Consider the following 21,307-nt stretch of genomic DNA (forward strand, 5'->3'; position numbering starts at 1 on the left):
GTCATAGGCGTCGGTTTTGGGTAGGTCAACAGTTATTTTACAGCATAGCTTTTTTGTCTTGAATTTTTGAGCATTTTTGACACTAGATTATTAAATTATGAGGAATTCGAGTACTAAAAGTTACTCTTACTTTATGTTGGTAAAATACTTCGTTTTTTGTTGAAAAGTTCTTTCAATTTTTTTTCAAATTCCAAAAACGAAAAACTTTCAAATCGATTTTTCTAGAAAACGGTGTGTCCTACCGACTTTAATCAAGAGTACCTTTTAGTACTAGAATACCTCACAATTTAATAATCCGGTGTCAAAAATGCATAAAAGTTAAGGACAAAAAAGTTATGCGATAAAATACCCGTTGCTCTACCCAAAACGCACGCCTATGACCGGTACTAGAAATTTGCAATGGATGGAATCGATTCACATCCGAAAAGTATATATGCATACCAATTTTTGTTTTTCTAAATAGAAGCGTTCTGGAGGTATTTAAGAAAAACTAATTTCATGACGCCATCTTCAAAGAGCTCTAGCTCCCTTAAGAAGCATTTTCGGACTAGGTGAATTGGGTTAAATTGTCTTAAAATTATCTGAAGAATCTCCTGTCTTCGTTTGTCGGTAGAGTTTCTGGACACCCTGTATATTACGGGCTTGGAGAACGGTCCTTTTCAGAATTGTTTTATTTTTTGGTTTATTATTGACTGAATTTACTGTTACGTGTTGAAAGCAGCTGTGGTTGTACCTACTTTGCTATGGACAGGTACAATTTGTAATGGAATGTGGAAACTACAGAAAACCGATCAATCTCTATCCGTGTGAAAAGCTCTAAGTAAGCTATTTATCTATGAGTTTGAGTAAGGAGTCGACTATTTTCATCAGGTTGTGGGTTATGTTCGGCGGAAGTTGTCTCATGTAGTTCCTGAGAATCTTAGTTAAACAAGGCTGTATCGTCACCCCCGTTAGTTAAATTATTCCGATTCGTTTTTTTTTGCACAAACTTACTCAAAAAGAGGTCCTTATAACAAATCCAGTGCCGGGAGGTGCCGCAGTTGTAAAATTGTTTAAAAATGTTTATTTCGTAAATAAACATTGCTTTTCTAGTCTAGGCGCCAGAGGGGTCACCGTGTCCTTTTAAATTCTGATGGACAAACTCAACGGTTTCTTATGGATTTTTGGCTGCTGATTACGAATTTCGAGGGTGGATTTCGATCCGAGTGCTCAAAAGATTGTTATAAACAATTATAAACAATTTAATTGTTTATAAGGCTCTGGCTCATAAACTAAAAGAGATAACAAAAAATTTTTCAAAGGTAATACCACGAGTCCTCTAAATTTTATCGATAAATTTTTTTGTTTTCGCGAAAACTTCTTTATTTGGTAAAATTACGAAAACAAACCGAATGATAAAATCACGAGTCCGAAGGACGAGTGATTTTATCCATTTCGGTTTGTTTGAGTGATTTTACCCTAAATAAAGAAGTTTAAGTATGAAAACGAAAAAATTTATCAAGCAAAATTTAGAGGACGAGTGGTATTTGAAAAGATTATTTTGTGAACCAATATGTATTATTAGTAAATACGGGCATCTGTGAAATATTTTTAAGACAACTAGGATCAATGTCTTAAGTAGGTTATAGATAAATTATTTTATGATTTAAAAATGAACCAATTTATTTATTATATTGTTAATACATAAAAAACTGTTTAAATCGAAAATGAACAATTATTAAAAACACAATTTTTATAACTAATATGAGATTTTCCAATGTCGTATTATGTGAAATTTAGGGTACCTTAAGTTTTATCAGGGAAGAGACTGTTTTATCAAGGAAGAGGCTGTTTTATCAGTATTACACTCAATGATTGGCTAGAACGACGCGTGGTGATTGGCTGAAAAAGCAAAAACGTCAGAATTTGACAGGTGAAAAAAATAATCAAATAAAATTTGTTCCTTAATAAAAAACGAAGAAAAAAACGTTTACTAAATTTAAATCCAACAATTATAACTCAAGATATTGTAAAATTAGTGCACAATGCAAACTGCAAATTTTAAAATACGTATTTTTCGAAGCTTTATCGATCGTAACTCGGCTTCTGCGTACGCAAATGAATCTTAGAAGGTCTCATTTTAAAGGTTAATCAATAGGTTTCCAAACAAAGTTTGTTTAATTACTTTATCTTCATTTGTTTTAAAGTTATAAACGTTTGAAGTTATAATTTTCTTAAAAAAATTGTACATCAATTTGTTTATAAGGGTTTCAAGCAAATTTGAGCTATAAAGATTTATACATATTTTAATTAACAACAATGATAGAAGAACTTAAAACGAACAATTTGAGCCTACGAAAATGTTCGTAAGTTTATTTTTAGCTAAGATATCGATATTTTAATGGCGCGCTATGAGGCGTAAGATCGGCTCACGGGCAAGTAAGTATTTTTCGACGCTTTATCGATCGTAACTCAGCTTCTACGCATGCAAATGAGCTTTTCAAGGTCTCATTTTAAAGATTAATTAATAGAGTTCCAAACAAAGTTTATTAAATTACTGTCAAATTATCTTCATTTGTTTTAAAGTTAGACTCGTTTGAAGTTATAATTTTCTTAAAAAAATGTGTACATTAATTTGTTTATAAGGGTTTTTAATAAATTTGTGCAATAAACATTTATACTTTAATTAACATTAATAATATTTTGAGCTTAGGAAAGTGTTTGTAGGCTTTATTTTGTAGGTTTATTTTTGGCCAAGATATAGATATTTTAATAGCACAAAATTAATTTATGGATTGCTCGGAGTTATCTATTCAGAAAAATCTTAAACTAGCGGAAGAATTTTTGGTAAAGGTTCTGAATAACTCAGAAAATGTGAAAACTTTTGATGAATTACGCTTTTGTTTATAGGACCGTGGAGGCGTTTCTCTTGTTGAAGATATGGCACCAACATCGAACTCAATACAATTGCATATAAAACGAGCATTTTATGTGGTGTACACACAATGAACGTGCCTCGAAGATATTGCAAAAGAACTTGATCCACTTGTATATGGATATCATATAGATAACGAAACTCTGAAGCCCCAAAAAGTTTTAATTTTAATGCCTTCAGATCAGATTTAGTACCATCATGTATCTGTAAAAATTGCTCAAAGAACTTATGCAGATGTAAAAAAGCTGAGATTCTCTGTATATCTCGATGCAGATGCATAAAATAAAATGTTTGTAAAAATAGTATTCATAAATAATATCAACTTACATTCTAGTTATATTTCTGAAATATTAGTTTTTAATGATTTTTTTTTTCTCATTTAGTACAAAAAATAGAAGACAAAGTAAATAGAATGAAAGGTGATACGAGGTACCTACAGAATGATGATTTAAATACAGGAATTATATGATAAAATTTTATTAGGATATTCAAAAATGAAAAATGAAGATAATGTATATAATATACATAGAAATTATAATTTGCATCGAGAAGTTAGCGCGTGAACCTTTACGCTGTGAGCCGATATTGCGCCTCTATTGCGCTATCATTAGAATATCGATATCTTGGCCAAAAATAAACTTACGAACATTTTCGTAAGCTCAACATGTTCCCTTTGAGTTCTTCTATTATTATTGTTAATTAAAGTATAAATGTTTATAGCTCTTTGCTTGAAACCCTTATAAACAAATTAATGTACAATTTTTTTTAAGAAAATTATAACTTCAAACGAGTATAACTTTAAAACAAATGAAGATAAGGTAATTTGACAAACTTTGTTTGGAAGCCTAATAATTAAGCTTTAAAATGAGATCTTGAAAAGCTCATTTGCATGCGCAGAAGCCGAGTTACAATCGATAAAGCTTCGAAAAATACTTATTTTGCAATTTGCAATTTCGATTGTGCACTAATTTTACAATATCTTGAGTTGTAATTGTTGGATTTAAGTTTAGTAAACGTTTTCTTTTTCATTTTTTATTAAGGAACAAATTTTACTTGAAACATTTTTTATATCTCTTTTAGTTTATGAGCCAGAGCCTTATAAACCATTAAATTGTTTATAATTGTTTATAACAATTTTTTGACCACTCGGATCGAAATCCACCCTCGAAATTCGTAATCAGAATCCAAAAATTCATAAGAAACCGTTGAGTTTGTCCATCAGAATTGAAAAGGACACGGTGACTTCTATTTGGCGCCTAGACTATTCAGGGTAGGCAAAAACCAAGGTTTTTCAAAAAAAAAACAAAATAACCAAACCAGTTTTTTTTTTGTACAAAGTATCATACATATCAAAGCGTAAATACTTTACAAATGAATAAATTATTTTATAAAATACATAGTAACAATGAAAAAAATGATTAGACAACTTTTATTTTTATTTACAGACACAAAAAATTAAAATAACAAAAAACATCTTCAAACGTATCATAACATATTCAAAATAGCTAAGTTCGAAAGTAAAAAATAAAATTTATTTATCTTAATTTTCTTCATTTGCGGCAGGTGTATAAAAAACTTTAAATAAAAACACCAGTTTGGAGGCTCAATAAAAAACCAGTTTTTTTCTTAAAAAACCAGTTGATTTAAATAATGGTTTAAACCAAGGTTTTAAACATGTTGGTTTAAACCTGCCAACCCTGTTGCTTTTCGTTTAAATTAAATGTTCATACTGCCAAGAGGCAGGTGAATTTGCAGGAATCTGTGAAATAAACATTTTTCCTATTTTCTGACAACGGTACAATTTATATTTTGAGTTAAATAAATTACATATATTCTTCTTTTTGCGTCAATTAATGTAATTCAATAAATATTTTTTGGCCACCCTGAAAAAATAATGATCTTATTGTTTATATTACTGAATAGATAATTAACCCTGTAAGCGCGCATGATGCTCTCAAGCAAGGTTGACTTCAAACTCTAAAATTTCGGACATCTTGGATATTAAAGCACCCTAATATATCTGTGTAGATTTTGGCGTTCGATCCGACCATCACTTGTGACATCGTTGCCGTATCCTCTATTTTTTCATATTATCACGTTACAATTTTTGTGATATTATACACGAGCGTGACACCCTCAAAAAAGCGCTTAGTTTTCGAGATACTGACCACAGAGGGATGAATGGCTAATTTTATTCATACTTTATATTTTCGAGGGTGCTGAAAACGAAAATGAAGTTTATTTTGAATTTTATGTGGGGGAACATTGTCAAAATCGCAATTTTAACCTAAAAATAAAAAAAAAGAAATCACGTTTTTTTGCGTTTACGTCGCTACAACTCTGTTCCATTTTAATATTTTGTTTCTGAAATGTTTACACTATATAGCTGTAACATTTCTGAAGACAAAGGTATCTGCCTCAAGTTTTTATTCTTATCATGATAAAGGTTATGAATTAGCCAGGGAGGTAGTGTCAAATTTGACCGGAGCATTTTAGCATGGCTGGTTTCTTATTATTTAGGTACGTGTTCCAAAGCTTATTAACAAATGATGTGTCAGCTGGCCCAAAACCGGGGATTTTAGTCAAGAAAAGGTAAAACATGAAAGTTGATGGACCAACGCTACAGCTTAAATGTCAAATATTTATATACGTTACTCAGAACATTTAATGGACTTGCTTACTTGGCGCCTACCTTTCACTCAGGAGATCGGGGTTCAAATCCTGGCGCGGAAAATTCTTTTTGTTTTTTAAATTGACATTTTATTTTGAAAAGTATTTATTTTTATAACACCACGTTTTTATTATTTATACGAGACAATATAAAAAAATCTGTATGTCTTTTATAGAATTATGCATAGAACTTATGAAATAGCATAATATATACATTTGATCATAAATATTATGATTCACCTTAATAAGCAAAATTACTGTACATGAACCCTGAAGCTTCCTGAGTTAGTACGACCAATCTAAGTGAAAAAGGGGGTTGGCCTCCCCACCCCACCCCCCTCCTGACATTTTTTTATCTTTTTAAACAAACTGTTTTTTGCATAATTTTATGTGATGTAAAACCAAAAAATACATACAACCCTAATTTTTCCCTTTTCTATCACCAACCCCCATTTTTAATAGCAATCTAACTATTTCCCTGTTCTCTATTGTATATAAGAATGAATTTTTGTCTGTATGTCCCTTATAGAATCGTAAACTATGCATTTAATCATATAATGACCTCAAGCAAAGTTTTTGTACTTACATGAACCCAGGAAGGAGTTAATACGACCAACCTAAGTAATCATTATTTTGTGATGTCTGCGTAAATAAATTATTTACGCAGACACCACAAAACAATAAGTATGTATTGTTTATTAGAAAAAAGTAGACGCAATATTTTTGAGTATTTTTTGGCTTTCTGGTAATTTTTAGGTATTTAACTTTTAAACATTATTTGGTTCTAAGGCGGTACGAAGTTTGCCTGGTCAGCTAGGTAATACTAAAAAAATATTCTTGGACTAGTTTGGCAAAGACTAAAAAGTATAAATCATTAATTTATGAATTTTAGATTGTAAGAAAAAAGCGTCCACATGGAACAAGTGGAAGAAGATCTGAAAACACTTGAGATTACCAATTGGAGGAACAAAGCAAGGAACAGAACAGAATGGCGGAAAATCTTAGAATAAAATCTTAGAAAATCTTTGCTAAGAAAATGAAAAAAAAGATACCTATAATAGGTATCTAATAATTAGAACTTGTCTATAATAGTATCTATTAACAGATACCTTATAATTAGATAAATCATAAATGTTAGGTACTGGTTAGTGTTTATTCCGAGAGTTTAAGCGCTACTCTGCCCTTTGAAAAACCAGCTAATATGTTTTCACACATCAAAATACCTGCTGTCATAAATTAAAATGTGCAATTAGGTATTGAATTGTAAACTTGGATATATAATTTTCAGCTTTGCCAAAAAGATACGGGGTTTCCTTATTTTTCTGGCATGTGTACTTGGCCAGCTAACATTTTTTGCAACGTACATGATGCAGCTGACGCTTTTTTATTACAATCTAAAATTCATAAATTATTGATTTATACTTTTTAATCTTTGCCACACTAGTCCAAGAATATTTTTTTATTATTAACTAGCTGTCCCCGCAAACTTCGTACCGCCTTAAAACTAAATAATGTTTGAATGTTTAATACCTAAAATTACCAGAAAGCCAAAAAATACTAAAAATATTGCGTACCTATACTTTTTTCTGCCAAATGCATAATCTACGATTCTATAAGGGACATAGGTACAGACAAAACATTCATTTTTATATATTATAGAGAATAGGGAAATATTTAGATTGCTATTAAAACATGGGGGTTGGTGATAGAAAAGTGAAAATTTAGGGTTGTATCTTTCGGTTCTACAACATATAAAATTAAGAAAAAACAGTTTGTCCAAAAAAATAACAAATAATATCTCCCTTTTCACTTAGATTGTTGGTCTTACCAACTCAGAAACCTTCAGGGGTTCATGTACAACACATTTGCTTATTAAGATCAATCATAATATGACTAAAAATGCATAGTTTGCGATTCTATAAAAGACATACAGATTTTTTTATATTGTCTCGTATAAAAAATAAAAACGTGGTATTAGAAAAATAAATATTTTTCAAAATAAAATGTCAATTTAAAAAAACAAAAAGAATTTTCCGCGCCAGGATTTGAACCCCGATCTGCTGAGTGAAAGGTAGGCGCCAAGTAAGCAAGTCCATTAAATGTTCTGAGTAACGTATATAAATATTTGACATTTAAGCTATAGCGTTGGTCCATCAACTTTCATGTTTTACCTTTTCTTGACTAAAATCCCCGGTTTTGGGCCAGCTGACACATCATTTGTTAATAAGCTTTGGAGCACCTACCTAAATAATAAGAAACCAGCCATGCTAAAATGCTCCGGTCAAATTTGACACTACCTCCCTGGCTAAATGTTTCAAAGAAAAAGGTGCGGATTTGTGCATTGCAAAGTTTAATCGCAAAAGTTGTGTGACGAAGTTTAAAATTTAGCTTCTCAATCACGTTTATTTTAAAGTAAAGAGTACAAAGAAGTTTTCTGGTAAGTTTTAGATCAAAATGTTTTATAGAAAAAAAAAATAGTGCAACTTTTAATGTCAACATTAGAAATCCCCAATATAACGCTTATTTTTTGAGGGACAGACAATCTAGGTCTAATTTCTCACATTTAGTACGATCCTTGGATTATAAGCTTTCATTTGACACCTCATTTGTCATTTTACCTAGTATAATGACGGAGAAGTAAACGTTATTATTCTATTATTCTTGTAGGTACATTTAACATTGATTGAAATTATGAAAGAAATATATAGAAAACAACATGGCAACACTGTGACCCACAAACATAAAAATTCAGCCACATTCAGCTGTGCGTTACATAGGGTGCTTTAATATCCAAGATGTCCAAAATTTCCATATACGTCGAATTTTACCACAGTAGGACGGTGTGGTATCCAAGCGACAACCTTTCGTCTATGATTCCGGCATGTGCGCCACCTGTATTAAAATTTTTTAACTTAGTAAGCATCATTTCGAGTGTGAGGTTTCAATGGAAGTGTTGTAGTGCCGACGTTGCTAGTTAAATATAAATAAATTGGTAAGTAAAAACACGTATTTTGCTGTAATATTTTTAGAATCTATTTAGGAAAGGTTTATTTATAATCTAAAACATACATATCTACGTTGTACATTGAGTAGTTTTAGCAAAAACTTTGCCTAAAAAGTATGTTGCTTAGAATCAACGTTGACGCTAAGTGGTAATGGTAAAAACTAAGCTAAATTTTCTTTTCAGAAATATAGACATCCCTCCTGTTACGTTTTATGAAAAAAAAAACGAGCTACATAGTTCCTGTTAAAGCAGATGTATCAGATATAGATAGTATATCCGATGATGAGGACATCGAAAGTAAGCATTTGGATGAGTGTTTAGTTGCAGGATGAATATGATGAAATACAAATAGGTAGAAATAAATATATGGAGCATTCCAAACAAAAAGCTGATGTTCCTTGCCCTGCCAGTCCTAGTAGGGCTAGACGATGGTACTATGCTATTTTTACATATCTATTAGATATGTGTGTTGTCAATGCCTGGCTAGTATATAAACATCATTGTGCTGAGCTAAAAGTAAAACTAATGCCTTTAAAAAAATTTAAAATGGACATAGCTGAATCTTTTCACCAAACAGGTAAAATAAAAAAGAAGGGGCGGCCTTCACTGAACGAGACGGTCGAAAAAATTGTAACTCCTACGAAAAGTCGATCACGTGACATCACTAGGAAAGACAACGTGGAACACTGGCCCATCTATGGACCAAAAGGAAGATGCCGCTTTTGCAAGAATGGCTACACGACAATTATGTGTCAAAAATGTGACATGAGATTATGTTTTACACCGGGCAAGAATTGTTTCTTTAATTTCCCTAACTCTCCATAAATTTTTATCTTTGTTTTTTCTTGTAACTGTGTAAGTGATAAAGTTCATGTTTGCTTATTTTTGTAGCTTTTTTTACATATTGTAAGCCCTAAAAAATTACTTTTGTTGATAGTGATTCCTCGTTTGCACAATGCAAAAATTTTAACCTCAAATTGATACTGTTGCTTTGGAGCAACGTTCTCATTATACCACTAATGGATAATGTTACTTGAGGGCAACGTTTTCAAACTCCACTTTTTATACAAAAATTGCATATACCAACCCCACTGATACGTTCATAGCCGCTTAAAAAACGCCCACACAAATTTGTTAGAATTTTATTTTAATGAATTTAATGTGTGACGGTTACAGAGTTAAACAACCTTTCAAAATTTATCTCCAAAATCGCCCATTCTAGAGAAAATGAATTTATTAATTTTGCCCCGCACTATATACAGTACTCTGAGTTATGAGGTATTTAATAAACTTTTAAAAGACATTTAACGGATCTTTAATTTTTTGTGGTATGTTACAGAGCTACAAAACATCATGTAATCAGTTTTTTTCTACTTATAAATAAATGTCATGTTTTCTTTTTTAATAAATTGTATTTGATAAATATAAATGTCATATTTAATTTTTATTTTATTCCACAATATTGACATTTTGAAATATTTCAAGGATCTGAAGCTGAATGCAAGCAGAATAAAGATTACCTGAAGTCACCTATCTCCAAAGTGTATGAAGAAGCCGAAAAAAGGAAAATGAGTATAGAATGTGAAGTCATAAAAGAATCTGGAATGTCTCACAAGAAAAAATTTAAGACTGAATGTAGATTGGGTGATATTATAACAGAAGGTGAAGGTTTTTCTAAAAAAGAATCAAAAAGAGATGCTGCTATCAATATGTTGGCAAAAATAGCTGAATTGGAGCCTCTTCCAATAGAGGAAGAAGCTAGAAATTTTATAAAAAATGACAAGAAACAAAAGAATAGGAAGAAAAATAAAAAGAACAAGCTGATCAAGACTAAGTTTGATGAGATTGGGATGATGCTTGACAAAGTGGGAGAATCTATTAAAACAATGACTACAAATATTTTTGGAGAGGAAGATCAGGTATGTTTGTTTTTAACATATTTTTCATAGTTGATTATACAGGGTGGCTGCTTAGTGTGAGCAAGCTCAGTAGTTCTGTTATAATAAAAGATACAAAAAAAGTTATTCATAAAACTCCATATTTTAACATTAGTTGTAATTTTACAGTGTGTTTTATAACGACGTGTCTAATAAAGTTGATTTTTTTAAATGAAATACCCTATAAAATAAAATATATAAAATATAAAAATATGAAAAAAAAATGTTTTTTCTTCATCGAATACATCTTCGAATACGTCTTCATCGAATACACGGTGTGAGGATAGATACTATTTTACTTTTCGCGCCCCACGCTTTTCTCTAAAGAATGTGTTAGATTTTTTCAATTTTTTAACGAATGTGTGAGATTTTTGAATATTTAATGTCTAACAGTTTTTTTCGAATACTCCTTCGAGTTTGAATTTTTTTATTTTTTGCTTTTTACTTGATTTTTTTATAATATTTTTAATTTATATATTTTTAATTTTAGTCACTCGTAACTAAAGAAAAGCGTTTCTTAAAAATTCTTGTTTCATTTTTTTTATTTTTTACCTTTTAGTCTTACACTTTTCAAACATTAAAATATATCTTCATGTTTAAAAAAAGGGTGTATATATGATAAGACACATTTTTTAAATTTATTTCAACATTTGATACATACATTGTACATTTTCTGTAATTTCTTTATACATTTCTTAAATCAAAATCATTATTTACACCTATTACAATTTTCGCAGTCTTTCCATCTCTTCTATTGCTTTACTATTGAACGGTGTAGACCCTGTTAATTTCTCGCGAATTACGAATTCTAATGGTAATTGTATCACGAAACGTCTGTACCGGTGGTTTTTCTAAGACTACGTTAAAAACACGAATTTTTTGAATTCGAGTTTTGGTTGAAGTTTTGTTTCGTATCCTATTGAAAATTGAAACGAATAAGCGCCGATGTTTATATAAACAAAGATATGATCGTTCAAAATCGTCGCCGCTTAGGATGTTTATAAACATGATGTACAAACATGAAAAGTAGTAGGAATGGGCAAAAAATTTGACACTTTCTTGTTTATTAATGAAGCATAACGTAAACAATTAACGTAAAAAGTGAAATTATGTATAGTTCATATAATTAGCTACAATCTGTAAAAGCTTCAAGTTTCTACATTGTAAAAAACAAGAGAATTTAAGCATTTTCCAATAAAATCGTTTTTTTTTTATTTAAACAATTAATAAACATAAATTTTTTTTTATTGACTATTCGTGTTTTGTTCCCGCGAATGCATGTGTCTACAAATTTTCATTCATTTGCATTGAAGAAAAGGCAGTCAAATTAACGTCTAAAGATTTGACCCAAACGATTGAACTAAAGAAAAGTGCTTAAAAAATAATATAAAACTATATTTTATTTTAAATTTGAAATCGGCTTCACTTCTACAGCACAACAATATAAAGTTGTAACGTGTTTTACTGGATATTTAAAACGTTATAACCAACATTACATATATAGGGTGTCCCAAAAGTAGCGGGACAGTCGAATGTTTCGCGAAATGAACATTGGATTGAAAAACTGAAAAATATGTATTAGATATTTTTCAAATATCTATCAAATGACACTAAACACGTCCCCCACTTGATTTCCTGGAGGTGGGGTGGGAGGTAACTTTAAAATCTTAAATAGGAACCTCCATTTTTTATTGCAGATTTGGATTCTTTACGTAAAAATAAGTTTTAAAAATAAAATCTAATAGTATTTAAAAATAAGTAAAAATAAGTAACCTTTATTGGAAACATTCTTTCGAATTATGGACACATGGCGCTATCATCGGAAAAAACAATTTATCGTGTCACCCTAGGTAAATTATAGAAACAGTCTGATATCTGGAGAAATATACTTCCAAATGAAAAACCAGAAAACACGTTTTTAATATTTTTTAAAAACCTATCGAATGACATCAAACACTACCCTCCACTTCCACTTCCTGGGGGTGGGACGGGGGTAACTTTGAAATTTTAAATAGGGACACCCATTTTTTATTGCAGATTTGTATTCCTTATGAAAAAGTAAGTAACAGTTATTCGAGACATTTTTTAGAATTGTAGATATTTGGCGCTATATGCACACAAGTTATCATGATCGTAAATTGTATTTTTCCGATTATAGCGCCACCTATCACTAATTCTAAAAAATGTCTCCAATAAATGTTACTTATTTTTTTCAAGAGGAATCCAAATAATTAATAAAAAATAGGGGTCCCTATTTAAGAATTCAAAGTTACTCCCGCCATACCCCCAAGGAGTGGTAGTGGAGGGCAGTGTTCGATGTCATTCGATAGGTTTTTGAAAAATAGTAAAAACGTCTCTTTTGATTTTTCATTTTAAAGTATATTTCTCGAGATATTAGACCATTTCTATAATTTGCCTGACCTAAGGGTATCACGAACAATCGTTTTTCCGATTATAACGTCATCTATTCACAATTTGAAAAAATATGTCGAATAAATATTACTTATTTTTACATAAGGAATCCACATCTGCAATAAAAAACGGGGGTTCCTATTTCAGATTTTAAAGTTACCTCCGCATCACTTTCAGGAGGTGGAGGGGGGAGGGGAGGTTGTGTTTGATGTTACTCAATAGATTCTTACAAAAATATTGAACACATATTATTCAGTTTTTCGATCCGATGTTCATTTCGCGAAATATTCGACCGGCATTCTACTTTTGGTGCATCCTGTATAATATTAGGTACAATAAAACTTTTAAAAAATAGTAATTACAACAATTATTGTTTCTTACTGATTACTGATGAAATGTTAGATATAATCTGGATATTGGGCAATGCACTAAAAACGCATTATTATCAGCTATCTTTTGTCAAGAGCAGTGATAATGGTAGGGTAGCCCAAGCGGGGATTTTTGCAGTTACTCGAGCGCGTCAGAAAATCACATGGGGAGAAACCTTGTACCCTGTAAATGTAGTCCTACCATACATTGGATCTTAATACAGGGGAGTCCGTTAAGGGGGGTCCGAAAAAAATCTATCTTTAGAAAAACTCAAAATCGTGAGAATAAGATAAGGTAAGTTAGGTACAAGAAAAACAGTGTACATTTCAACAATCTAACGGTTTGAGCGGGGCGTAAGGAAATGGACGAGTCACAAAGTTTCACAAGAAAAAAGAGAATATTTCGAGAAATAAACGTCTGATCGAAAAACTAAAAAATACGTGTTCAGTATTTTTCAAAAATCTATCCAATGATACCAAACACGACCCCCACGGAGATAGGAACCCCACGATATTTCGCGAAATGAACATCAGATCAAAAAACTGCAAAATACACGTATTCAATATTTTTGAAAAATCTATTAAATACATCAAACACGACCCCCCACGAAGGTGGGATAAAAATAAGTAACTTTTATTCGAGACATTTTTTCGAATTATGGATAGATGGCGCTATAATCGGAAAAAACGATTGTTGGAAATGGAAAATTAAATTAAAAAATGGAAAGTTCCCACGTAAATGGAAAACTTTACTTAACTTTTTTTGGTTTTAGGACTTAATCTTCACAACCCAATAGGTCCCCATAACGCTCGAGTAACTGCAAATTTAGCATACTTTCCTCCCCTACTATAACAACCGAAAACATTTATGGAAAAGTTGTAGCTGCTAATTGGGACCGTGCAAGTTCGGCAAAGCGACACCGTTTTCTACGCTCTGCAACTTTATTCGCACTTTTAATTATATTGGCCAATTATATTAGTCCTGGTTACTGGATAATTGTCAAGGCCATAGTCCAAAAAAATAATAAGAAGAAATAATAAGATTCAGGTTATGTTATTAAAACATAAACAATTGTATGTAGTAAATAAAATTAGTTATTAAAATGCAGTACTGCAAGCAAAATACAATTAATTAAATTTACCTTTGTATAATAATTGCATATCATATCAATATTGTGGAGCAACATATAATTTTTCTCCTTCAATGACAGTAGATATGAAATGTACGTCAATTTGACAATTTCAATTGACAATATGAATTATTTAAGGAAGTTGCAATATTTCTCCGCTATTCGCGCACGATCGTTTCTCAATTCCCTTCCGAGTACTTGCACACCGCGAATAGAATCATGTCAGGAAATAGAGTACATATTAGGTACTCCCTAGCAACGCTACTTTAATCAAATTTGCTCTCAAAGACAGCTAAAAAAAGGTATATAAAACAGTGAAACTACATTGAAACTCACTAGTATATGTCATTCGGTGTTAGTGTGATAGTCTTTACTTTATGAATTAACATTTTCAATATTTTTTTTATGCGAAGATTTTAATACACTAAGTAAACCTAATTGTTTGTTGTTTTAGCCTACTGATTCAAATGATTCAAGTGGATATGATGCAAAACCTAAGGAAGTAAAATCGAACAAGAAAAGTCATAAACAACAGCCAAGAACTAAACAATCATCATTTCAAGATGAACTGTTAGAATTAAGCAACATATTAGGTTTTGGAATATCTTATATAGATATTTCTGAAAAAGATAAACATGCATCTCTACTATCTCTTTATACCAATCCAGAATATGTAAGTTGTACTTTTTTATTAACATAATTCTTGTCTAATCTAAAAAAAAAAAATGTTTTAGATTTGTTTTGGTGAAGGCAAAACTGAGTCTGATGCTAGAAATAGTGCTGCTGATAACGGCTTAGATTTGCTGGAGAAAATTGGTATTTATGATTTATTTCAAGAACAGAAGGAAACCAATTTGGAGAGGTAATTAATAATAAATTATATACAGTATATCTATAACGAACACGGATATTAAGAGGTTTAGCTTATAACGAGGTACACTAGATGTCCCATGAAATTCCTATTGAACTATAACATCTTTATAACGAGGTTATAATTGGTTATAACGAGGAAAAATGAAATCAAGAATATGTTTTTTTTACCTGTTTTTAGCGAAGTAATGACTATAAATAAATAAAGCCCCAACTGATTGTATATAGAAATTCCCAACATCTATGTTTCGAGGCCAGTGGTGTAATAAACACCGTCTGTAATAAACTTATTTCTGTTTATCTATCGACCGATATTGAATACATATTGAAGGAAAGTTACAATTTACGATGGTAAATTTACGATGGTACGAAGTTTCATTGTTCAGGTCGACCATCGACACCTAATAAACTACGTAAGAGGCATCAAACATTTCAATATTATTGTTGTCTGATATAACGAGATCTGCTTATAACGAGGTAATTAGTCCGCATTTCAGTTCTCGTTATAGAGGAAGTCTACTGTATTTATAGCTGTTTATGCACTGACGGCAAAAATTAATATACTATGGAATATTGACGGTACCAAAATCGTATTTCGTACCGTCCATATATTTTCGTATTTTGTATTTCGTAAAAAACTATTTTTTTTTCAAAATTAAAAATTTTACTTTAAAACCAAATTTTTTTCAAAAATAAGCACTTTGAATCGATGAGACTTACAGATCATATAAACACAACATAAGTAAAGTAATTTGTGAAGTGGTAACGATTAATTTGATCTTTCCGTTTTCTTTTTGCCAAAACAAAAGGGACCAACTTTATTTTGAGCGTAACTTGCTTACATTTGATGCTAGAAACTTGTTATAAAAACAGAAATAAAGTCTTTTTTAAACACTTTAAAAAAGTTATAATGGGTTTTCCCAAAAAAGTGCTTCATTTTTTGGATATTTCACGTTGAAATATTCCATTTAAAATTTGGCGAATATGAGCCAATTTTTCATTGGCTATAACTCTGGTGCTACGAGGTCCAGAGACCTCAAGCGTACACCATTTTTTTTTTACTTTTTTACAGGCTATATTTTTGATAAGAATATTTTTTCGACACAATACTTACTTTTTGAGTTATTTGCTAAAAACCGTCTAAAACGTGGCTATTTTGTTAAAAAATGAACATATTCACTCGCAAATAACTCGAAAAGTGTTGACTTGGCGAAAAAGCTCTATAGAACAAAAGTTACTTAAAATTAGTCAGTTTATCCATTTCGGGTTTTATTTTGGACATATATTTTTTCACCCCCAAGAGGGGGTGGAAGTCACTCCCAGGGCAAATGCACACATCGGCACAATAACACTTTTTTTTTCTTTGACATGTTAGCTATTGGGACCAGCTGCGGTTAAAACTCGCCCTGATGGAATACAGTGTTGCCAAATTTTGGCTGAGAGAAATGTCACTTATGGCGGGCAATTAAAATTTCAGAAAGTCACTCAAGGACAGAAGACTTTAAAAAATAATATTTTCATTTTCAGTCATTTCAGTATTTATGGAGGACGGAGGCTACTGATTGATAATTCCGTTCATCTTAGATGTGTTCAATTGTATGTAGGTAATTATTATAATATGATGCAAATATTTGTTTGTATGATTGTTTTTAGACTACAAATTACAGAGATAATAAAATACCATACATTAATTAAAGAATAGGATTGAAATTTATGTCTATAATTTTTTTTGCTGAAGTGTTGAAATGCCAAGAGCCAGGAAGGATGTAGTAAAACTGAAGAACAAAAAAAGGAATACATGATATGGATTAATAGTAATAAGGTGTAAGGCGTACAGAAAAATGAAACGAAAGCTTAAGAGATAACCAAAACAATGATAATAAATAACAAGGAAGGCCTAAACAACAGAGAAATAAAGTGCAATCAGATAACATTAAAAAAAGTATCAACCTATGAATACCTAGGTAGGGAGTATAATAACTCACGACGGGAAAATAGACGCTGAAATTGCAAACGAAGGAAACAAATCGACACGAATATTTTATACCTTAAATAAACGCATACTAGGACATAAAGACATACAAATGGAAGTAAAAAGGAAGATAATACAATAACAAGACCAGTAATGACCTATGCAAGTGAAAATTGGACAATACAGAAGAAACATGAGTCAAAAATAGAAGCAATGGAGATGAAACACTTAAGAACGATTGCAGGAAAATGGGGTAGAATAAGAAATGAAGAAGAACAGAAATAGAGCCAATATTATATCACATCCAAAATAAACAACTGGAATGGTATGAACATATCATAAGAATGAAACCAGAAAGGATGGCCAGGAAAATTCTGGAAATGGGAAACACAACAAAAAGGAGAAGAGGACATCCCCAAAAGAATTGGAGGGATCAAATAGAGGATATAGTAGATGTACGAGGGAAAATGAAAGAAGAAATGAAAAGTCTAGCCAAAAACAGAAAAGCGTAGAAAAATGGGTGAAAGAAACAACGGACCATAATCCGACACCGTAATAGGCATAATTGAAAAAAGACAAGAAGAATAGATAAACTGAACGAACATTCATGAAAAATTCTTGTTTTATGTAAATTCTATCTATAAAATTTACATTTATATTGAATTTAAATATATGGATTTGTTGATACTTTTAAAAAAAAAGAAGTTCGATAAAGAAACAACAGTTCAGAATAATTATAATTATTTTATTTGTTCTTAAAACTATTACAAAACTAAAATAAAAATAATACAAAATGAAAATAAAATATACAAAACTACAACCACCCATTTAAGATGAATATACCTTGGGCCGTCCTATAATGGTAAATTAATTTACAAATGCTTGCATGTAAGAACAATGTAAAATTAGTATGGCAGAGGATCACCATGAAATAATACGAAATTAAATAACATTTCAACTTATTTTTGTAACTCCACACAGAAAGCAAACATTTTGTTTTTTTTAACTAAAACTTTGGTTTAATAGTAAAGTTTTTAGGAATAAAAATTAAGAGGGACACCACTATCCGAACATAATCAGTTGCATTTATTTTGTGTATCTGATAAAACGCATTTTTTAATACTTAAAAACTTAAGTAACATCAATTTTTTGGTGGTTTCGGTCTACCTGTGGTAAAAACTGAACATACTTTTTTATGAGAAAATGGTGGAGAGTCTAAATTTGGGATTTAATATTGAAACAATGAAAAAGTGAAGCTGAAAGTTTCAAAATTTTACTCAAACGAGTTAAAAATATTTACTATTCCTTTTTTCTACTTCCGCAAGAAGTAAATTTATGTTGTTCATTATAAAAATAAGATTTATATTTTTAATTAAAAATATATGTTTTAATACTAGGTACTACATACAATACTGGAAGTATAACATTTAAAATGAAAATAAACCAATAATTTTATTGCATCTATAAGTAGTCCTATGATGGCCACATCTACACTAAATTTAAAATTAAGATGCAGTAGAAATAAACAAACCAAGACAAGTTAAATGCTACTATTAGGAGCACTCCCGAATCATAATTTACAATGTATAAAATTTGGAAATCATGATTTGGGATTTAGAATGTATATACATATACATTGTAAATTATGATTCGGGAGTGCTCATAGTAGCATTTAACGTGTCTTGGATTGTTTATTTCTACTGCATCTTAAATTTAGTATAGTATATTTCTATAAATATTTAGGAAAATTTAAATACCAAAACAAAATATAATATGTTATTACCACTGAATGTAAAAAAGATTTAAGTACAGTGAAAACTATTAAAACTCTGTCTATTTTGTGAAAAGTTGCTATTCACAAAGTTTATTGAGCAATAATGTATCAAACCTGGTATTACCACATCTGCGAAAGACAGTACCTCCGTTGACTAGGGTAGGTTTGTGACTATGTCCACTAATGTAGACACAATGAAATTCCAGGCTAATGTATGTAAGTGTAAATAATATGAAATGAAAATTTATTATTTTTATAACAATACAATAATTTCGATGGTTAAACAGATTAGGTTAATCTTCATTGTACAGATCTATTTATTCTTATCTTTTAGAACACTTAGAAATGAAATGCACATTGTTTCTCACTGGCCCTGGGAATAAAAATTATGGTTACTATTGATTTGTACACCAAGTTACTTCAGGCAGGTAATATTTTATATTAACCATATACTTTGTTTCTATAAATGTTTAGATCAATTAAAAATGGTCTTCATTTGCCAATCTGTTAACATTTTTTCAACTCATGTACTGAATGTTCCATTAATTTCACATTTTCCCTAAAACAATATCAATGTAAAATCAAAAATATTCCTTTCATGATTGCATTTATTTTTGGAACTTTACATACCTTATACTTACATTTAACAAGAGTAGAGACATGTTTACATTTTCCACTATTTTCTGCTTTACAAGAACATAACATTTGGCTAATGCTCATGCCATTTGTGAAAGATAGGGTTCCTTTAATTTCGTGGGGATTGGACCTTACTGAAGGAATAAACCATATTTTGATGGTATGCTCAGAACTTTCCTCTATTTTTCCAGCCAAAATAAGATGAGTATAAAACTTGTTTTCCTTCTAAAACTTCTTGAATTTTCAGTACCCAAGAACTTCAAATATCCCACGATACTACTTAACTTCATGACTAAAAAATAGAACCAAATAGAAAATAGAACTTCAACAATTTTGAAAACAAAATCAAATTTGTTGTTGACAGAATGACTAGAATGACAGACGATTTGTGACGGAACAGTAAATTAGGCAACATTGTATTCCATCAGGGCGAGTTTTAACCGCAACTTTGGGACCGTGCAAGTTCGGCAAAGCGACCTCTATTTCTACGCTCTGTACTTTTATTCGCACTTTTAATTATATTGGCCAATTATATTAGTCCTGGTTGCTGGATAATTGTCAAGGCCATAGTCCAAAAAAATAATAAGAAGAGAAAATAAGATGCAGGTTATGTTATGCAAACATAAACAATTGTATGTAGTAAATAAAATTAGTTATTAAAATGCAGTACTGCAAGCAAAATACAATTAATTAAATTTACCTTTATATAATAATTGCATATCATATCAATATTGTGGAGCAATATATAATTTTTCTGCTTCAATGACAGAAGGTATGAAATATACGCCAATTTGACAATTTCAATTGACAATATGAATTATTTAAGATAGTTGCAATATTTCTCCGCGACTCGCGCACGGTCGTTTCTCGTTTCCCTTCCAAGTACTTGCACACCGCGAATACGTATGCCAAATTTCATGTTAATCCAAGCGGTTCCTTAAAATTTACAGCACAAACCGTGAAAGAATGTACTAAGATCCCAAATTATCTACTGCTTCACTGCTTTCAGATCGATTTCAAGTATAAATCCCGAATTTTAAATTATTGGCTAGCTTTGGGGTGGTTTCATAACGGGTGATTTGTTTAATTTTTTCAAAATAAAAAATAGTGCCATACATGTTTTTATGGTAAAACTAAGTATGGATCCCGAATGTGATATTATTGACTGGGTTCGGGTGGTTTCAACTCTATAGGATAGGGATTGATTTGATCAGTTTTTGCGAAATATATAGTGCGACACATTTTTCTATGGTAAAATTAGGTAGATATAGATTCAGCATTTTCTATTATTGACTGGGTTTGGGATGGTTTCAGCACTATATGTGTTGATTAAACAAACTTACTGTTGAGTATAAAAGTAACTGTTGATTAAATTAAAATTAAATAACATCAAATAAATTTAAATATAATTAAATCAAATTAAATAAAATTAAATAAAATTAAATATAAATAAAATTACAAAAAAATTTAAACAATTACAAAAAATTAAATACAATTACAAAAAATTAAATAAATTTACAACAAATTAAATAAAACTGAAAAACATGAAATAAAATTATAAAAAATTAAATAAAATTACAAAAAATTAAAGAAAATTACATAAGTAAAATTAATAGTAAA

General features: G+C 30.5%; 1 protein-coding gene across 1 annotated transcript in view; it reads left to right on the forward strand.

Moving 5' to 3' along the window:
* Positions 1-21,307, forward strand: part of LOC126881579 (double-stranded RNA-binding protein Staufen homolog 2-like) — a 43,646-nt gene that overhangs the window by 20,442 nt on the left and 1,897 nt on the right. Inside the window, exons 5-7 of the mRNA XM_050645924.1 lie at positions 10,074-10,507; positions 14,890-15,108; positions 15,170-15,297. Coding sequence (XP_050501881.1) covers positions 10,074-10,507; positions 14,890-15,108; positions 15,170-15,297 — 781 coding nt within the window. The remainder of the gene's footprint in view (positions 1-10,073; positions 10,508-14,889; positions 15,109-15,169; positions 15,298-21,307) is intronic.

The sequence above is a fragment of the Diabrotica virgifera genome, chromosome 3 (assembly GCF_917563875.1).
Source record: "Diabrotica virgifera virgifera chromosome 3, PGI_DIABVI_V3a".
NCBI classification, from domain to species: Eukaryota; Metazoa; Arthropoda; class Insecta; order Coleoptera; family Chrysomelidae; genus Diabrotica; species Diabrotica virgifera.